The sequence below is a fragment of the Mercenaria mercenaria genome, chromosome 10 (genome assembly GCF_021730395.1).
Source record: "Mercenaria mercenaria strain notata chromosome 10, MADL_Memer_1, whole genome shotgun sequence".
In the NCBI taxonomy this organism is placed as follows: Eukaryota; Metazoa; Mollusca; class Bivalvia; order Venerida; family Veneridae; genus Mercenaria; species Mercenaria mercenaria.
Genome location: NC_069370.1, coordinates 15,911,130 through 15,933,300, shown reverse-complemented (window position 1 = coordinate 15,933,300; position 22,171 = coordinate 15,911,130). Strand labels below are relative to the sequence as shown.

General features: G+C 36.0%; 1 protein-coding gene across 1 annotated transcript; it reads left to right on the top strand.

The window, feature by feature from the left end:
- The first annotated feature begins 1,333 nt into the window (after positions 1-1,333).
- LOC123560067 (uncharacterized) lies at positions 1,334-17,549 on the top strand. Its single transcript, XM_053552323.1, has 7 exons — positions 1,334-2,535; positions 4,668-5,270; positions 5,543-5,605; positions 5,862-6,095; positions 6,922-7,140; positions 8,831-9,895; positions 10,185-17,549. The coding sequence occupies exons 2-7, from the start codon at positions 4,673-4,675 to the stop codon at positions 11,078-11,080; spliced, it is 3,075 nt and encodes a 1,024-aa protein (XP_053408298.1). The 5' UTR covers positions 1,334-2,535; positions 4,668-4,672; the 3' UTR covers positions 11,081-17,549.
- The last annotated feature ends 4,622 nt before the right edge of the window (positions 17,550-22,171 follow it).

The window sequence follows — 22,171 nt, the reverse complement described above, 5'->3', positions numbered from 1 at the left end:
TAATCCTAATATATCGACCGTAAACCGTGGTTTACAATTGATAAAATATGTTTCTCGAATAAACTATGAATTTCGTTCATTATCCTATTTGGTTTGATTGGATTACTTTCAGGGAAACCGACTTTTTGTAAGATATTAATTTTTGTGGTTTCAGATTCCCTACTCCCCACTCACCATTATGGGTTCGAAACGGCTTGCTTAGGGTGTGTGAGGAAGCCATCTAGATTGCTTACAGGAGGAGGTTGGTGGTTCTTTATATGCACCCGTCCATGATCGGTCTCCTGAATCATCAAAAGTTTGCAAGCCGCCATATTACCAATTATCGTGTTGGTGTGACGTAAACCCAAATATGAAAAACAATCAGTCATTTATAATGAAATAGTTTACAGTATTCAGGTAGTTCTGCACGTTTGATAAACCGGAAGTGATGGCGTAACGTCATTTATCCGGAAAACAGAACAAAGCCTGGATTCGGCATACGGTAATGAAAATTATTTAATGAATTATTCACAACTTGTGAGTAAATTTATTAAAATGACACTGTTGCTATATTTCTAAAGTCAAAATATGGTATTTAAACATATGATACGTTAACTAATTCAAAATAATGTCTTAAAATTAGCGTGAAATGCCCGGTTCGCTTTAGTCATGGTCAAATATTTAAAAATAAGCACACAGACCTATACATTTTATTTCATCAAGTTATAGGCCATGTCTTTATTCACAGCTGTGAAAAGTCTCATCAAAATCAACATAGTAGAAAAGTTTCCATTTACGAAATTGTTATGAAAGTTATGATTTTCCCATAGACTCCCATTATGAAATATTGCGTGAGGGTCATATTTTTCAAATCAGCCTAGCAAAAATTCTAGCACACGACCCTATCTTTTTTTATTTGCTGACTTTTCCAACTATGTTCTGAAGTTTAGAAAAATCAGACTTTAATCAAATTCTACATTGAAAAAAAAAATTCGATCCAAACATGCAGAAATACCTTAAATTACTGATTAGGCTTTAACACAGTCTGAAAAATAAAACGAGCATGCGCAATGTAATAGTTTATTATTTTAAGCCTTTTATATCTGGGTTTTGAAAATTCCTTATCTGTGATCTTATTTTTACCCATGACGTTTACAACTGAACTTGTGCAGGAAGATAATGTCTGTTTATGAAGTGGTTGATACATGATAACGCATAGTGTAACACAAATTAATTGTAATATCATCCAATATTTGATAATATAACTGATGCAGCCATTTTGTGAAAACGACACTAGTCTTGCATAAATTAGAACGGAAATTTATCGGTTGTTTTGGTATAGGGTATATTTTACTGGATTACAATAGTGTTTTAAAGGATTACTTAGGAAGAAAATAAAATGAATTAACTTTAGGGCGAGTTAAATAGTTATTTTGATCCACTCTGCATTAAGGGGACGCATACTTTGAAATTAGAAAAAAGTGGGTGGGGTATGATAAAATTTACCTGCAAAAAAGTACAAGGTTTTTGTACATGAAATGGATACTGTTTCAACTGTTATAAGTACACAAAGGATTGCTCACTAAAATAAAAATGAGAAAACTGAAACAAGAAAGTTATTGTTGAATTACATAAGACTTATTGTGTACATTCAAAGTCAATAATTAAGACTTTTTGGTGCGAAAATAATAGTGCTTCACCTTGTCCAAACATTTATCAATGTCCTACAGATTCTAATTTAAAGAAAGAATGTGAAATATGGTCACTGTCTTGCTTTTCATTTCGCATATGTAAGCTAAAACACATTATTTAGTTTGTTTACAAAGTAGTGCATAAGAAAAGATACGGTGGTCAAGGAATGCCATATTCCAAAACTAAAAGAGTATATTCCCATTAATACATTAAACATTTATCATTACAGAAGTCTAGTGGCTTACAATAAGGGCCTAGAAATGTTGCCATTATTAATTTTTAACTTGGTATTCATGAACTACAATGCACTTAAATATCAAAACACATTCAACAAACTTTTGAAAATGTATTGTCTTAAAAATCCCTAAAATAAGGTATGAAATTTGGTTGAGAGGTCCAATCAATGTGTATATGTGCAAAAGTAACATTCTAATCTTGTTCACAAAAGTTACTAATACACAGCAAGCATGTCAATGATCAAAACTGGACGAATATACAGTTATTCTCACTTTAATGTCATTTATAATTTGTCCTTGAATTCTCCACCATACTTTTCATAACTCTTTTGCACGAGTTGCACGAGAATGCTGTCATTCACGTAAAAAATGGGGTCAAATAAATTGTAAATGCAATATCATCTAAACGTAATTAATGGATTATGCAGTTCAAGATAAACTTTATCTCATAACGTAACGAACATGTATAATGTTGTAACAACAACTTTACTTACACTGATTTAAGTAGCAGTCGGTTTATAAGTGACTTTATTGATTCATTTTGTGTTATGTTATTGTTGTCAAAAAGTATAACGGAAGTGCCTCACAACTGAAGCGGAAACCAGTTTGATGCGCAAAGTAGTCCAATGTAAGTAATATTTTTTGACAAATGTCCACAGAAATTAATAATTTTCTAATATTAAAGACGAATATCTGAATAGGATTCATTATTTGATAAGAAATTATAATCATCGACATGTTTTTTTAAAAAATCGTACACGTGCTGACACCTAAGTTGTCTCCCGTTGTTTATAAGAGTTATCTTTCGTCCGGCGCAGTAATACATTTGCAGTGAATCGCCGAAAAGTCGTGGGAAAATTAAAAACCATGTAAACAAACTGAAATTAACCACCTTTTCAAGATGAATTTCAAGTGATCGCCATTATGCATTTAACCCGCCTGACCTGTGTAGCATCTTAGATATCTGTTCTAAGGTATTCATAGTGTAGAATGTGATGTTATGCCCTTGCAATGCTAATCCCACTCTGATTTTTTTTGTTTACATTTTTATCAATGAGAAATATGGCGTCCATCCCGAGCTGAAATGACGTGGCGTTAAATATTTACATGTTTAAGCAAACCTGGTGTGTTAGAAAGAAAATCTCAGCCCTTCAACATTATTTGGAACACTGTTATTGTAAAAAACCTGTTTTTTCCTTATACAAAAGCTTAATATTTTGTGTTGAATGTACTTTCACAAAGACCTCTGTTTTCCTATTACATTCATAGTACCACATCCTTATCCACAAAATACTGAATATTACAGGTGTCCATCAGTATTATATCAGTTTAGGAATATGTTTTTTATTTTCCCACTATCGATTTCTTGAATATGCACCCCTTCCGCATTCCTGTATGAACTGTGAATGTAGCAATATGCGTCCCCTTAAGGTATATGTGCTTTCATCGTCCAACAACATTAAGCTTAAACACGTCATCATGTATATATCATGTATATAAATCACATACATGCAATAAAATTATCTTTCGAATAAGCTTTCACAAAAACAGCATTTAGCGGGAAAAAGTGTATAAAAAAAGTATTAATCCCCTGCCACGAGTGCTGTGGGTGGGTGTGGGGGTGTTATAGGAATGGCCTCCATCCGTCCTTCCGTAACATGTTGTGTCCGTTCTGTATGTCCTTAACCCCTTGAAGGATAATCATGAAACTTGGACCAAATGATTACCTCATCAAGACAATGTGCAGAACTTATGAGTCAGCCATGTCGGCTCAAGGTCAAGGTCACAATTCAAGCTCAAAGGTTTGAGCCTTCCATTTTGTGTCCGTATTGTATCTCCTAAACCCCTTGAAGCATTTTCATCAAACTTGGGTCAAATGATCACCTCATCAAGGTAATGTGCAGAACTTATGAGTCAGCCATGTTGGATCAAGGTCAAGGTCACAACTCCGGGTCAAAGGTTTGAGCCTTCCATTTTGTGTCCGCTCTGTATCTCCTAACCTCCTTGAAGGTTTCATATGAAACCTTGGTCAAATGATCATCTATTCAAGACAAAGTGCAGAACTCATGAGTCAGCCATGCCGGCTCAAGGTCAAGGTCACAATTCAATGTCAAATATTTTAGCCTTTCATTTCGTGTCCGCTCTATATCTCCTAAACCCCTTTAAGAAATTTTATAAAGCTTGGGTCAAATGATCACCTCATCAGGGCAATGTGCAGAATTGATGAGTCAGCCATGCCGGCTCAAGGTCAAGGCCACAACTTTGGGTCAAAAGTTTGAGCCTTCCATTTTGTGTCCACTCTGTATCTCCTAAACCCCTTGAAGGATTTTCATCAAACTTGGGTCAAATGATCACCTCATCAAGAACTCATGGGTCAGCCATGTCAACTCAAGGTCAAGGTCACAACTCAAGGTCAAAGGTTTGAGCTCCATATCTCCTAAACCCCTTGAAAGATTTTCATGAAACTTGGGTCAAATAATCACCTCATCAAGACGATGTGCAGAATGTATGGGTCAGCCATGTCAATTCCAGGTCAAGGTCACAGCTCAAGGTCAAAGGTTTACCCTTTCACTATCCATAACAGTGGCGGGTGAATTAGCTGACCGGGCACGTGGGTAGAACACCGAACTGATCAACAAATCCCTAGACTATGCCCTTTATTTCGCATAAGAGTAGAATTTATTTTATTTTCCTGGTGTTTCCGTTGTTCAGACGAGTTGTTTTGTTGAAATATAGATTAAGAGCATTTTCCCATTACAGAAGACATGATTACCGAGGAAGACGAATATTTTCTGAGAGCCTCCATGTTGGTACTGATAGGAGGGCGATTGGTGTCAAAAGAAACTTTGTATAAAGAACTACGAAAGGCCGGGGGAAATCTTGATGTACTCTTAAAACAACACGAAAGAACATTCAAGCACAAATTTGTAAAAAAACAGAGGAAGAAATTGTTTCCAGCTGCTGGAGTAACCGACGTAGAAACATGGGATTTAGCCATGCTTACAACGGTGTCACTGACGGTTTTTAAAAAGTCACTTAGAGACGACGAGAAAAATGACTTAAAATCTATAAGATGTATGAGGGATGAGATTTACGCCCATACTTATTCTTCGTCGCTAAGTGCTGATCAATACAACGAAATCCGAAAAGAATTACAAAACGCACTCACTTCACTGTCGAATGGGTTAAGCAAAAAGCTGAAAGACGACTGTTTTAAGATCATTCAGGAATGCACAACTGGCCCTATCAGCCCATCTTTTCAAGAAGAATTTACGAAACAATTAGAAGATACAGAACCCTCGTTTCAGAATGAAGTGAACAAACTGAGAAACCAGAATGAATTTCTTAGCGAAATGAAAAGAGGTCTGTCTTTTTATGATTCTTGTCAGTATATTTTGAATTGAGATTATTTAATATCGAAAAAGTAGACAAATTTAATTATTATAATTTTGATTTTGACAAAAAATGCATCACTGACCCACGAACCGCCTTAGCTGACTGCTGATGTGTGTATGACTACATAAAACTTTAGTTGATATCCTGTATATCATTTTCTGTACCAAAAGAATATTAGCTCATTGCGCAAATTCTACGCCGTGTTGTTTTGATATTTCATAGCATTTTCTTTTTCACAGACATAATGGACAAACTAAACAACTTAAGTTTGACTGAAGACCGAAGTGAAAAGATTATAAAAGGTATTCTTAGAAAAATGTACAAAAGTTTAGAAAATGAAAATACGTTTATCTATTTGATATGTACGGTATCACTTAACTAACGCGATAAATATATTGTTAGCACAACATTTCCACAATAATTATCTGGATAACGCGAAATGATGTCTTTTTTACAACAGTATTTTAGTTAAAACAAAATTAATACATTGACAACAGATAACTAAGCAAAGTTTAGTACATTTTTAAGGTTGGTGGATTTCCAGAACTTTTCTTTCAGTGATAGATAATGAGGTGACTTTGAGTGGAGCTGTAAATGAAAGCAAGGGGATAGACTTTGTTGAAAGAATCATCACAACAGTTATTAATAAAGCAATAAAGAAAGTCGGAAACGAAAATGACTGTCAGAGAATTCGCAGCGTTGTTGACAACATTCTTTTAGACATTGAAAATATGCCTGATGGGGAAATACTACCAGCAGAACACAAGAGCATCCTTCATCCAACTTATATAGGTATATTAAACATGCTGATGTATTTGGAGAGCAGAAGCTTCCTGGATTCTCTAAATGATCTGCCCTTGCTCCGAGTTCCACTCTTTCTAATGTGAGCAGTTAATTTAGACTAGATGCTTTGCTCAGTAGATAGAGCGCAGATCAATGGATCTCGGGATCGTAAGTTCGATCCCGGACTGAGCACATGTTCTCCGTGACGATTTGATAAAAGACATTGTGTCTGAAATTATTCGTCCCCCACCTCTGATTCATGTGGGGAAGTTGGTGCTTACTTTTGAAGAACAGGTTTGTAATGCTACAGAATCCACGAAAACTAGTAATCTTAATTGCCCGCCGTTACGTAACTAAAATACTGTTGAAAAACAAACAATTTAGACTTGATGCGACAGTTACACCAGATTGTATGAAGGAACTGCTAGATGAACTAAGTGAGTAGACTTTAATTTATAATTTGTCCGTTCATGAACGTGCTTGCAACCACTCAGTTTTAAGAGATCGCACATAATTAAGCGTGGAGATAGGTTTTATAATAAATCAGCTCGTGTCACGTGATAATTGATAATGAAATCAAAACACTTTGATTTATAGTGGAATTTAGACTCATATTGTGAAGGATGCCGAAATCTCATAATCGTACGCATATTGCATTACCTGACTGGGTTCAAATACCTTTTCAACACGAAACCTTGACTCTGTCCCCGGTATGTCTATTGCCTGTGTTTAAAGTCTACACTTGATAGTTTAGCCCTTTTTCAGCTAATCACGGATGGCTTTCAAGTAAAATTATTGCTTTCTGTTACCTCCTCTGCCACCAACTATGTTTCAGACTCTGATGTTGCGAAGGGAGAGTCTAATGATAGCACGTATCAGTATCCTAATGATGGAATGTCTGTAGCCTGCGGTGGTAGCCCTGGAGATCCAAGCGATAGCGAGGGATCAGACAGTGAAGACGATTCTAAGAAGGATCGTGCACAAGATGACAGAGATGAAAATGACCCCAAAATAGATGGAAAAAAGGAATGTAATATTTCTGACTGGAGGATAGGTATGTTGTTGAAAAAGTACGTTTTTGTATCAATTACAGCAGAATTAAGATTTCAACTTTTATACATTTTAACTGTGATAGTGTAACGCAAAGGGAGAACACAGTTTGATCGTAAAATTGCTTTTGTGGCACATTTTCATTTACCATATCGTCTCTAGTATTTAAGAAACGACATAGTGTGGAGATACTATAATGATGCCTCATCGCATTACATGAATATAGATATTAATTGAGTTTGTTTAGCGATAGAATGCACATACGAAATTATAATATAACCATATCGCTGAAAAATATTTAATTTATACTTAACACACCAGCTAATATGTCGTTGATATAGACATTTGGGTCAACATGTCAAAATTTCAAGAATATCTAATCACACAATGATATAATATTATCTGTTTTACCACCACTACCCAGTGTTAAATAGTGACTAAAATACACATACAAATTGTGACTTAGGAAACGAATGAATACCATTTATCAGTATACTACGGAATCCTGTTTCCGACATCGACTTTTTGACCAGATAGATATGCGGCAACTTGAAATTAAGCTTCTTATTTCAAGTTGTCATGCTATAAATTTATCGCGAAAGGAAGAGAGTTGTCGTGCAAATGTCAGCTTGCCGACCTGACAAGCGTGAAAAGTCGAAATTCAAAAGCCTTAACTTTAGCTTCCCGCGCAGAGATGTCACGCGAAAAAGTTGATATTTTTGACGGGGACCCATAATCTAGCGCGAAAAGTTGAAATTAAGCGGTCTCTCTTCAACTTTTCGACAAGACTTTGGTTGATATTATCACCTAAATTTCGCTTTGTCGTTCCAGGACGATTTTACCGGGGTTCAAAGTTTCTAAACCGGTAATCGGTGTCTTGGTGAAATTGTATATCATCACCGTTTTTCATTACACTTAAACATTTATTTTGGCTCCTGTGCCCGCCATATTTTCGGTGAGTTTATTAATATGATACACACCGGATAAATGGTGCTATCGAAATTTTATCCAACTTGAAGTTAAGAGCTCTAATATCGCTTTGTCGCGGAGAGAAGAACTGTCACGAAGTTAAGACTTACATTTTTACTTTTTGTCCTACAAATTCGGTCGACAAGTTGACGTTTACACGACAATTGTCGCGTTACAAACTTTTCAACTTTTCGAGGAAATATCTTAGCGCGAGAAGTTGAAACTAGTTCTCCTAATTTCTACTTTTGTGGTAAATTTTCGGCAGAGAAATTGAAATTTGTGAGACAATTGTCATGTTAAAAACCTCAAGATTTCGACTTTTCGCGGAATATTTCTAGCGCGGCAAGTTGAAATTAAATGTTAATTTCAAGTTATCGCGTATCCATCTGGTCGAAAAGTCGATGGCGGAAACAAGATTCCGTAGGATACTGATGTTTAAATTTTGATTTATTTTTCTAAAATATGGTTTAATACAGTTTTTCGAAAGGGCATGACAACGCCGTTATCAAAATATTTTATCATTATATTAAACATTTGTGACTTTACAAAATTGGGTTGAAGTTGTAAACTAAGTAAATATATTGATAGTTTAGTTTTTTGTTAAATTTTCTTTTACATGTTATCAACATTATCTTGCTCTGAACGTACTATAATTTCAAAACTAGTACTGCAAACATATTTGAAGATATTGGCGTAAAATTATATATTGTTCTACTACATTTCAGATACAGAAGTTTGGAAAAAATGCATTGATAAGAAAAATGTACAAGAGGCAAATCGTTTACTGAATGAAAGAATTCTACCTGGTCAGGATTTGCTAGATCGTGGTTCAGACGTATTTGGTATTTCTTCGAAAATCGTGCAGAACATATGCACTGCTATTTGCTGTTACATGAAAGAAAGCTTTCTTCATATTAACCACGTCTACCCTGCGCTTGACTACAGACACGAGTTAAGCAACAAACAAATCACATTTGTTATCTACAGAGCACGTCCACATGAGAATGAAACGACTGAATATCGTTATTATCGGTATTACATAAGGCATGTTAATGAAATATCAACGCCTTGTTCTGAAGAAAATACACATATTAGAGAACTTGAACAAGACTTTCCCAAAGACTATTCCAAAACAGAGGAAATTGTAGAATGCTTAAACAAAAATTCAAAATCCCTTATGGAACAGCACACAAATCTGACTAGAGTTTCTATCAGCTGGTTTAAATCAAAAGGATTTGGAACAAAACATCAGAATATAACACAGAAGACTTGCATCGTTTTGTATGTGCAGGTAAAAGGGTTTGTTCCCTTAAATGAGACCGCTTTACCGGAAGTAATAGATGGAATTGATGTTGATGTACGTGAATGCGTTGTCTTGCCGTACACATTTCCTAACGAACACCATGAGCATATTAAAATGGGTTGCGCTATACATGGCGGATTGAGGAACGCAGAAGGGCGAGTTCTTGGGGGAACGCTTGGCGGGTTCTTTGAAGTAGATAGGGAGATGTATTGCTTAACAAGCGCTCATACTTTTATGTCTCCAGCAGACATGGGTAAATTGAAAGAGTGTGGGAAATTCTGTGACCTAGGCCTAGGAAACGATATTGAAACGTTTGAAGCTCACCAACCAGTTGTAGAAGGATCAAGATCGTTTGGTACAGGGGTGCGTGCTGTTTATAAAGAAGGTGGCAATGGCGAAACTGGAGTAGAGGCAGTGGTAATTAAAGTACAGGACAGATTTCCCGTTTCTGGAGAGTTTCCGGCATGTCCACGTCGTAGAAATCCAGGTAAAAATTAAAGTTCGAAATTATTCACTTAGATAAAGGTAATAATAAATGCATTCGTTGTCGCAGTCATTCCAATACGACCAATTTGTGAGCAATTTGTGTTTAAAGTAATGTTTTTTTTCTGCAACGTTTAAGCAATAATTCAAAACATAGCATGCATATTTAGGTAACGGTGGTAATAATGTAATAACTTAAGGTGCTGGAATCGCAGAATGTTTTTGAATTCATTCCGAGCATGATTTTTTCCATCAATACTATATCTCTATATCTGAAATTAAAACGTTTTCAGGAATCGACCGTCCAAAATTTTCGACTGGAAAAATATGTAATCGAGAAGAAGTTAATAGATTAATAAGAAGTAAAACACTTACAGTTGTAAAATTTGGTTGCTCATCCGGTTGGACAAGAGGAAGTTTTCGATTTTCTGCTGGAGCGGCAAGATTGAGCAATATGGTAGGATCGATTCATAGTTTTGGAATTTTATTACATAATCAATTCGAGATAGAGAATATTGGAGAAACACAATTCGCCGAATTTGGGGACTCTGGTGCATTAGTGTTTACTGATGAAAACAATGAGCTTTCAGTTACAGGTATTGTTGAAGGTGGAACACCGGGCGTTAAATATGTGACACCAATTTGTGACGTATTTTCAGCTTTGGAATTGCAAAATGTACAAAGCACGAAGGAATTCACATTGCATTACCAAGGCATACAAAACATACCAATGGAAATTACATCAGACTCGTACTCATCACGGACTATAACAGATAGAAGTGATTCAGGAATATCGACGAACGACGAGGCTGTTCTTCAGCATATCGACGAGAAATTTAAGACATTTGATCAGGAAATAACACAAGAGGTCGCCAGGCAGGTACATGAAATTAAGGAAAATATGAACACAACAGTCAATCAAGAGTTAAGTCCTGTAAAATCTGAATTAAGCACTCTAAAGTCAGAAGTAACTGTTCTTAAAGCCGATATCACAAATGTTAAGTCGGAAGTAGAAAGAACGAAGTCAGAATTGAAACAGGATATAGAGAAATCAAACACCGAAATTCAGAGCAAAATGAATGTTATGCAAGAACAATTTACAGCACAAACTAATTCCATAAAGAACATGTTATCCGAATTTATTCGCTCAAATAATGCGGCAAATGCTTCAAATACCAATACTACATAAAATATGCTTTTCATTTTCACTGGCAGATTGAATATTCCCTATTTTGCTATACACGGAGATACGTTAAAATGTTTTTTTTTCTTATATTTCTTTTTGAAGTTAGATTTATTTCAACAAGATAACGTTAAACGGTTATGTGATATTTCTAATGTTTCATTTTCGTCATGCAATATAATTTATAGAATGACCTAAAATGAAAATAAAGTTTCCTTTTAAAAAGGAATAGCTTGGCTAGTAGAGGTGTAGTAGCAAGCTGACATGTTTTATTAAAATACCCCTTTAGTTAAACATTAATAGGTTCGGCCAAAACGTTAGCGCAGATGTTGGCGGCAGATTTTCCTTTGAGATACCCATTTGGCAGATTATATTATATCAGGGGTGTGCTTCAAGTACTACGACAGGTATAAATGTCCATAAATTCTTTACAATAGTAACTAAAATAACAGAAATATGTAAAGTCAGAAATGAAACGATCTTCATTTTCAATAAAATCTTGATATATGTATTTGATTTATTTACAATTTGTTTATCATATTATTGTTTGTGAATTAATAATAGACTGTCATAAAACTCAAAAGCCCATTAGCTTGTAGGTGTGACAATCAGTAGACTACTTGGATATATTCTGCTTCCATAGACATGAATACATTTTGGGAGGCAAAATAACCGAAAAAATATAAAAGGGTTCATGCAAATAGATCAAGTTACTGAGAATTTAGTAATATTAGCCTCGTCCGAAAAATAAGGAAACAGTCAAAAGGACAGCTCATTGACATTACACCCAAAATTCAGTGATAATAAGCATTACCATAGACTGGTTTGATCTTGAAACGTCAGGTTTACACTAAAAGTAATGTTTATGGTATCTGACCATCCGCTTGTTCAAATGAATTTTCTGTCATTCTATTAATTTCATTTTTGTTGTAATTTTCTCCTAAAACATAGAGTTATATAAATAGGCTTTCAATTTTCTTAATAATGATATTTTTATGAATAGAAATATGTGCTAAAAATAGGAGGTATCTAGAATTGTTGCTTTTTAAAGTATCAGGGTGTATGTCATGTTGTATGTAGTTTTTAAAATATCTCGGTGTATGTCATGTTGTATGCAGATAATGATAACTCCAGCGATTAAAAAATGTTACAAACAAATGTAGATCAGCATAATGTATAATATAACAAATGAAGGGGTCCGTGCAAAAAGGTACCTATCTCCATTTTTGGTCAAATCTCAATTTTTGGTCAAAATGGAGTTAGGTTATTTGTAGCATAAAAAAGAACAATCCGCACCTGATTAACTTCACGTATGCAACATTGGGTCTAACTCTACAATGAGCTGACATCAAAGAGTTCAGGGCTTTGACGGCTGTTTCGGATAATAAAAAGAACACAAGCCTAATGTAAATAGTCTATATCAATAATTTTAAAAGTCATCAGGTATATGAAATTGATATATTTCATTGATATATTTAGGCAAAAATGATTCGCAAATCATGGTTTAAATGTAACAATGGTCCTAACTCCATGGATTTAGAACCTTTGTTGCATAACTCCATGGACTAAGAACCCTGGTTGGATAAAGATAATCGGCAAAAACAAGAGTTTTTGTTATAAAAATGATATACATAGTGCAAAATACACGAAACTTTGTAATAAGACTGTTTAAAATAGTATACAATCTATAGCTGCAATTATTTTGGGAAATATCACATTTAACCGAAACTTTACAAAAATGCGTTTTCCCAACATTTTTACTAAATGGAGATAGGTACCTTTATGCACGGACCCCTTCAAATGCAAAAAAATGAATACCAATGCATCTTAAAAAGGATCGATGCTTGCATATCTTTTTTCCCGACAAAAACTAGCAGTTCAACACATGAACTATTTACCATAGATAGTTTTGTTTTAATCTAAGTTTAGATACTTATACTTGCATATCAGAATAATATTGATTCAAACATTAAATTGGTAAATTAAACATGAGTAACTTTTAACAATACCTAAGATAATCATGCATACTCTCTGATTTTCACAAAAAGAGATATTTATTTTGCAACTACCATTATCCGTGTGTGCAAGTGTAAGTACATCTGTATGTTTATGCGAGCTCGGACAATCGCGCACCGCCGATAACTTTGTCGAGAATGTTAAAATAACATGGCACAGTTGATAAACCAAAATAAGTCAACATGTGGCGTTATGACCAAGCACTACGTGCCCAAATGTTGATGTCACGCTTAGAGGTCAAACATTCGTAAATATCATGGCCATTTTTTCTACCGGTAAATAGTTGTAAATTTATACATCTCACAATAACAGCTGGTCCAAATTTGAAACAATACCACAGGAATGACTTTGTGTGACCCTCTAATAAAATTGTTCATTTTTTATCAGAAACTGCTGTCCCGATGATGTTGACCATTCGCTAAGACTGTTCCAGTTATTCCGACTCTTTAAAAGAAAATGACCCCCAGTGCTAAAAAATTTACTGAGCAGTTGGTTAGACTTTGACTTTCCCTATTGTACATTCATCCTGACATTTTTCCACTTTCCTTAACATTACCAATTTTTGTATTTTGGATATGATTAAATATTCTTGTTGTTGGATTTTTCAAGCAATCCGTCTGCTACATTTTCCCCATTACAGTTCTTTTTGTTGCAGGCCTACTTTGCGATGCATGGCTCTATGGCTGTGTTTGGGGTTCTCTGTGCATTATTTTTTAAATTATTTCAAATAAATGTTTCTAGGTTAATTATCTACCAAGAGCGTCAATAATATTTGGATTTGTCAAACATTTCCGCCAAGGCTAAAATAGAAAAAATAGAAAAATCTTCAAAGGCAATCTCGTCCTAAACTAGTGACCTGATTTAATTAATCTCGTCCTAAACTAGTGACCTGATTTAATTATGATTTCACCCAAATGTTACATTGGTTGGCTGCATGTAATGAGCTGGTTATAAGAAGCCACTAACTGATTTAAGTAAATGTTGGTAAACAGAAGAGGCATAATTTTTCTGTTTCGTTTTCGTAGAAATGGGTAATACAAATGAATCGCTCTACCTGTTTTGCCTGTCTGCATGACCTAGATGAACTGTTAAAAAACACTTTTTGTCGATCCCGCTTGCGGAAGCGGAGACATAGTTGTCCAAATGGCTGTTCGGTGTATGTGCGTGAGTGCGTGCGTGCCGTGCGTGCGTCCGTCCGGATTTGTTTGTCCGGACCATAACTTTGACATGCATGGAGCAATCTTGTTTATATTTGGCATGAATGTTAACCTCAGTGAGACGGAGTGTCGTGCGCAAACCCCGGATTCCTATCTCAAAGGTCAAGGTCACACTTAGAGGTCAAAGGTCAAATTCAATAACTACTTTGTCCGGAGCATTGCTTCTTCATGCACGGAGGGATTTTGATGTTACTTGGCACAATTGTTCACCATCATGAGACGGAGTGTCATGCACAAGAATCAGTCCCTAGGTCTAAGGTCAAGGTCACACCTAGAGGTCAAAGGATACAAGAATGACAACTTTGTCCGGAGCATTTCTTCTTCATGCATGGAGGGATTTTGATGTAACTTGGCACAAATGTTCACCACCATGAGATGGAGTGTCATGCGCAAGAACCAGGTTCTTAGGTCTAAGGTCAAGGTCACACTTAGAGGTCAAAGGTCAGATACAAGAATGACTTTGTCCGTAGCATTTCTTTTTCTAATGCATAGAGGGATTTTGATGTAACTTGCCACAATTGTTCACCATCATGAGACGGAGTGTCATGCGCAAGAAACTAGAATTACTTCCCTTTGTTGTTACTATAAATAGCTTATATTGTAACTTTTTTATTACTGGTCGTAGGGAAAAATCAGGACCACTTTTCTGTAGTACAACATGCATGTTACATCCAGTTTTCAGGTGTATTTTGACCTATATGTACTGGTAAGGATTTTTGTGTGGACTTATAAATTTCTTTTTTATTTCTTTTTTTTAAGATTTACTTCCCTTTGTTGTTACTACAAATAACTTATATTGGAACTTTTTGCAATCTTTTTTGTACCCCCCGACAACAAAGTGGTAAGGGGGGGGGGGGGATATACTGGTTTCAGGTTGTCTGTCTGTCTGTCTGTCCGTCCGTCCGTCCGTCCGTCCGTCTGTCCGTAGACAGAATTTTGTGCGCACCATCTCTCCTCATCCCCTTGACACAATTTAATGAAACTTCACACAAGTGATCAGTAACAACAGTAGTTGTGCATGGGGCATGTTAGGTTCTTTCAGAAAAAAAAAATTGCAGAGTTACGGGACTTTGTTTTTTGTTACTATACTATATACATAGACACAATCTTGTGCGCACCATCTCTCCTCATCCCCTTGACACAATTTAATGAAACTTCACACAAGTGATCAGTAACAACAGTAGTTGTGCATGGGGCATGTTTGGTTCTTTCAGAATTTATTTTTGCAGAGTTACGGGACTTCGTTTTTTTGTTACTGTACTATATACATAGACACAATCTTGTGCGCACCATCTCTCTTCATCCCCTTGACACAGTTTAATGAAACTTCACACAAGTGATCAGTAACAACAGTAGTTGTGCATGGGGCATGTTAGGTTCTTTCAACAACAAAAATTGCAGAGTTTTGGGACTTTGTTTCTTGTTAACATACTATGTACATATAGTCTGCATATGCAATCTTGTGCGTGCCTAATCTTCCAAACCCTTGCACACAAATTAATGAAACTTCACACAAGTGATCAGTACCAACCCTAGTTGTGCATGGTGCATGCTACGTTCTTTTAGATAAATATTCTGCATATTTATGGGACTTTGTTTTTTGTTACTATACCGTATACATACAGTCTATATACATAAAGTCCACATAATTATGCAATCTTGTGTGCATCAAATTGCAATGAACTGTGTCAGTACATGCGGGGGTACATTCATCACATTTAGTGATAGCTCTAGTTTTATTTGGCATAAATGTTTGCCTCAATGAGACAGAGTGTCGTGTGCAACTCCCAGTCCTTTTGACAGCTGACGGGCTCGACATGTTGCCCGTGGGCATCTAGTTTTTCTAAATTATGTGAATGTCCAATGCGAACATGACTAGAATAAGCAAATAATTACAATTTTGCGAAGTGTATATACTGTTACTCCTAGCTCTATTTTTGTATGCGTTTTTATAAAATAATTAAAATTTTGAAATTATATATGTATTGTAAATATATATAGGAAGAGTTTTCCCTCTGAGACAGTTTGTATGTTGATATTCTACAGTCATACACATATATTTTTGAATATGCGACATTTATTGTATTCTCTTCCTTGTAATAAGTTAAGAATAGAATACATTACATGAATTGATAAAAAACATATCATATGTATATGGCTTCCCACTTATTCTTGAAGTTTGATACTTAGTTAATATTCTACAGTAATATACGAACTGTTGAACACGTGACATTCTATATTTCCTCAGCTTTAATGAATGAGTTAATAGTTAATACATTACATGGTTTAAATTGCTACTGTAATTGTGTAAATACATGATTCTATAGCATTTTATTTCATTTGTATGTTGTATGAACATGTATGTTAAATGTGCTCTTCAGTTTGGAGGAAATAAAGATATATATCTACCATTTGTCAAAAACATGGCTGTAAGGGCTAAAAATAGAAACAGTCTTGAAACTTTATGCTCCTTAGTATGGTGGCTAATTTCTGCCATTTCGCGTTTTTGCTCTGCGACTCCGCCTAGCGAAAACACGAGAATTAGCCAGTTAAAATGGCGGGGACGAGGGGCGAAAACTCGCTATTTAGCGAGGCGAAAACACAAAAACACGATAATTAGCGGGGTCACGGGACGAAAAGTCGACATTTAGTAGCTAATGACTGTGCGCGGTGTGAAAACTCAATGTTTGAAGAGCACAGATTATCGTGTTTTCGCCCCGTGCCATCGCCAGTTCAGATAATAAATCTCGACTTTTCGCCTCGCGACCCCGACAATAAGCGAGTTTTCGCCCCGTGACCCCGCCATTGTAATGCTTTAATTTTACATGTTTAAGCAGCGCAAATTTTCGTGCTTTCGCCTCGCGTCCCTGCCATATTAACCATTTTAATCCTCGTGGTTTTGCTCGGCGGCACGTAACACGTTATTGCATTTACGTAGTACGTACAAAATAAAAATGCAAAAGGTAGAGAAGTAATACGGTGGGATCGCAGGATGACAACCCGCTTATTAGCGAAGTCGTGAGGCGAAAAGGCGAAATTTAAGCATTACAATGGCTGGTGCTCGGGGCGAAAAGTCGAGATTTACTAACTATCCGACAAATTGAATACACAAGCTTGTAAACCCTTACATATTCTAATTCTTATACCAGAAGACGAAAACTCGCTATTAAGCGGGCCCAGGGCGAAATGTCGACATTTAAGACTTACAATGGCGGGGCGCGGAGCGAAAACTCACTATTTAGCGGAGTCGCGGGGCAAAAAGTCAAGATTAAGTAACTGGAATGTCGAATGCGCGAGGCGAAAACACGATAATTACCGCTGCTTAAATGTCTAGTTTTCGCACTGCGCCCCGACATTGCAGTTACTTAATCTTGACTTTTCGCCCCGTGACCCGCTAATTATCGTGTTTTCGCTCCACGCCGCCGCGCGCCCTTGCCTTTTTTATTTGTTAATTCTTGTGTTTTCGCTTGGCGGGGTCGCGGGGCAAAAACGCGAAATGGCAGAAATCACCACCATAGTTCCAGTCTTATTTGGCATTGTAATAAAAAAGAACCATTTCAAAACTTTTGATCGTAGGAAAATTAAAGTTATAAAGTTTTATTCCCCTAAAATGTGTTCTGTTGTGTATTGAAGATTCCCTACTAAATTTGTAATCAAATACTGTAGCGCACTGCCATGAAAGAAAAATACATAAATAAACGTTTGTGAGTATTTTAAAATGCCTGACTCTGTCATCGACTCTTTAAGTTAAACAGAGTTTTATGAAAGTATTCCCTTGGTAATTGAAACCTTAAAGCATATACATTTGAAAAAAATAATGTTTATAACTAGTCAATAGCTGACAATTCTAACTGAAATTGCTTTGACAATTCTAAATGAAACTGCTTTGTCATTCGTTGATGTAGAATAGTTTGCAAAGCTACCTTTGTCCCAGGTGAGATATATGCACAAAAAGAATCTAAATTTTGGACAAGTCTGGTACTAACGGTTCTATGTTAAAACTAAACCCGAGACAGACAAATATTTTGTTCCATATTCAATGCATGTCTGCTTGGCTATGTCAAAACTTGAGAGAGAGAAAACTGTAAAAGATAATTTGTATTGGATGTCATGTAATATACCTCTGCATGTTTTGCCGTCGGATCTTAGACAGACAGCTTGGCCACGAATTTAGCTTTTTTATAGTCGCCATTGGAACACATATGGATGACATCTCTAGACGACGTTCGTAATGTTAGCTGAGCATAGTTCAAGATACAGGAGACACAATGCTTCCAGATTTTAGCGTGCCAAGTATGAAGCACCCATACACGAGACCCTTATCCCGATGTCAGTAAGTATAGCTGGAGGAACGCGGGCTCGAACTCATAAGTCCTGATTTCGTAAACAGACACTAGACCACTGCGTCCGCCAAGCACTGATGATTCAGCAAGTGTATTATCAGGGGTGATTACAAAGGGAAAGGTGGTGCTGAAGGCGCTGCCCCAACCCCTTCCAAAAGTCCGGCAAGAATATATTTTGATAGCTTGAATTTGAAGCATCATCCATTTTAGTGAAAAATAAATCCGGTCACTTTGTCAGTAGAATTTATGGTGCGAAAATAAACTATCAACTTGGTAATAACTGTTTTTATTTTGAAATTTTCGAATATGATGGACGACGTAGCATTAAATATGAATGCCCGATCTTTATCTCAAATATACGCCAGGCTGCACCATTTAAGGTAATGAGTGCACCCAAACAAAATCCTGGGTCTATCCCTGGAAAATAGTTTACCGACATGCTATTGCGTGACATGCAAGCACACAGACTGGTGAAAACAGACTGGTCATATGGTGCACCCAACTATGGAATGACTATTTATATAAAACAAACAATGCAACGAACACGTTTATATCAACTCGTGTTTGTTTCATCCACTTAGTACTCTACGAACATTAAAGATAATAAATTTCATTAAATGCAATCTTACACACAATGCATGTTGTTTTTGTACGGCTACTAAAACTATGCATGTTATTGTATAATCATCCCTCCAGACATTTAAGCAACAAAAGAGTTCCAACCGCTATTTAAACAATTTACGAACTTTATAACGAGTACTTGGAGCACTTCTTCAGCGCTGAAATAAAGAAACACAAAACTGTTTCTCCGCACCATACAAGTAATTTTGAACTGGGCAATGCCGCCACATTTCTTCGACTCGTATTTATTGGCCATATCTCTTTGAATATTGCGTTTTTATTGTTTAGACAATATTCAGAGAAAATATTATATGTGAGGGTAACGTTGATAAAAAAAAATGAAAAAAATAATCATAACCTTTTAAAATATACATTAGTTTTAATTGGGAGGCACGTGACATGTTCTTCATTACTGATACTTCTTTTATAGAAACAATGATCATACTTTTGGCACCATTGATTCTTAGATCGAAAAAACTTAATCTAACACAAATCTTAGCAAAAAAGAGTTTCTCAGCCACAAACTGATAAGCTCGCTGTGCGCATGTCAAATTTTTATTGATGAGTTGTCAACCATGGGGAAACTACACCTACGGTGGACACCGCCGTGGGGTAGGGGACACTCATGTGTTGCTCACTGCGCAACACAGGGTGTGCTGCCATGAAGATGGTCTGAATGCGATCCTCTCCTGGCGGCTTGGCACATCTGCATATGTGGTACATACGGTTCGTTTTACATTTTACTCAATTCATATGTCAATTAATTATTTCGACCCATATACTATTTATGTTTGATTCATCCTTAGTGCAATTGACTTTACAGTCAGTCTTATAAATGCATGCATAAGATATTTGTAATAAATTGGTCAGTGTGTTATATTGTACTGTACAACTTGTAAAATATTTACAACGTATGATATCATGTCGTGCAGTTATAATAGAACAACATCTGTTAAATGTGAACGTCTATTCTCCATTTACAAACTGTGATTACAATTTGCTATATGTTTCTTTTCTTTACTTTTTTTCTTTACGTAAACATTGTATGTGTTAATCACGTGATCATGAAATTCTTATATAAAATTGTATGTATGTAACGAGATACTATGTATGTATAAGTTACTGAAATAAAATTATGTTCTGTTCTGTTCTGATGATCTATAGTTTTTACAGTAGTAATTAAATTTGTTATATATTCTATATAAAATTAACAATCTTCTGAGAGCTGTAGACTGGTCCCCTGCGAACTTCGAGAAAGCCATTTTAATGGGAACCATTATAGGACAGGGAACCAGATAGCTTAGACTTGTAACACATAGCCATGCCCATTAAAATTAATAGCCTTATGTTCTTAAATGACATATAAACCACCAGATATCACAAAAAGTAGGGTTGATGTATCTTCTAAGAGAGATTTCTTGTCTGACAGCTCAACACTATGGAATATCTTCCAAACTGACAGCTAAAACATGAGTAATAAGGTGTGTTTACATCTATATAAATGTAAAAGATCTCCTTGAATATGCAATCAAAATGTCAAGTATAGGTCCACAATGAAATACAAGAGGGTCATTATGACCCTGGATCGCTTACCTGAGTAATATGAGCTACATATATCAAATGTCAAACTGATGGTAAAATATTAAGAAAGTGTTTCAGTAGGTCACTTTCATGATCACTGAAAATCAATTTTAAGATCAGTGTGCAAAACTGTACATGTCACCCAGATTTCAAGGCTGTATCTTAAAAAACAAGAAAGTAAGTCGGGCAGGGTCTCTTTTCACCCCAGGGACATAATTCAAACAATCCTAAAAATTAACTAGGCAATGATACATACCAAATAACAAAGTCCTTAGACCTAGATTCTTTTCCCTATATAAGTCTATGTAAAACTTTGGGACACCCTGGGTGGGGCCTCTTTTCAGCTAAGGGGCATAATATGAATAATCTGGGTATATAGGACCTCTAGGCAATGCAACATACCAAATATCAAAAGCCTAGGCCTTCAAGTTTCATACACCGGTTTAAAGTGATTACGTATTTCCGTCAGGCAATTCGGCATTCTTCGGGTAACGCACACATAATTTTCTATACTGAAACCGGAAATTGCCGAAATCCTATACGGAGAATACGTGATTTGCTGATTGTTATTATGACTCCACTACTTGAACATACACATAGTTGTGATAATTTTACCAAAATATGCAAGGCAATTCAGTTGACACGTGACAGGCATGTGCAGTCCAGCTCAGACATCTGTCTTAATGATTATGCGGATGCCTCGTATTTCTTTTATAATTTCCTTTGGACCACGCGCAATAGTTTTGAGTATTGACCGGCAAGCCATTCAGTAAGTGTATAATGAAATCACATGGTTTGGACGAAGTTTTTCCGCTGTATCATACTTTTTTTATTATATGATATAGAGGAAAAGTTTCGCTCGGCACCTCTGTGTAAGATCTGGTGAAATAGATAAAATATTGGTCAGCCAAAATCTTTAAACCCTAAACGCCGTGGTTTTACACATTTTGTCTGTTTTGACACGGAAGCTAAAGACTTGCCAACTGATCTAAACTGGGTAGGTTTTGCGGAAAACATAGCAAACAACAATATAAATTTAAGCCAGAATTTTGGGACTCAGTGAACCGTCATTTAAGCATTTCAGCATTTCCATGGGGGGAAAGCACACGTCTCAAGCTTCTACACGTATGCAATCGAACTTTTGCTCACCTATTGTGAATTAATCAACGTACCATTCATGTAGATGTAGCTTGGGGCTATGGTCATTCACAATTTGGTTCATTTAGCGCGGAGCTTTCTCTGAACTACATGTATAATGTTAGTGATAGCGTTACAATACTGGACAAGTAGAAAAAGGTTTGTACAGTTTTTCTTCTTCT

Coding starts and splice junctions, on each gene's coding strand:
- LOC123560067 (XM_053552323.1), top strand. CDS start 4,673: ATGATTACCGAGGAAGACGAATATTTTCTGAGAGCCTCCATGTTGGTA. Junction 5,606..5,861: donor AAGTGAAAAGATTATAAAAG/GTATTCTTAGAA, acceptor CTTTTCTTTCAG/TGATAGATAATGAGGTGACT. Junction 9,896..10,184: donor TCCACGTCGTAGAAATCCAG/GTAAAAATTAAA, acceptor AAACGTTTTCAG/GAATCGACCGTCCAAAATTT.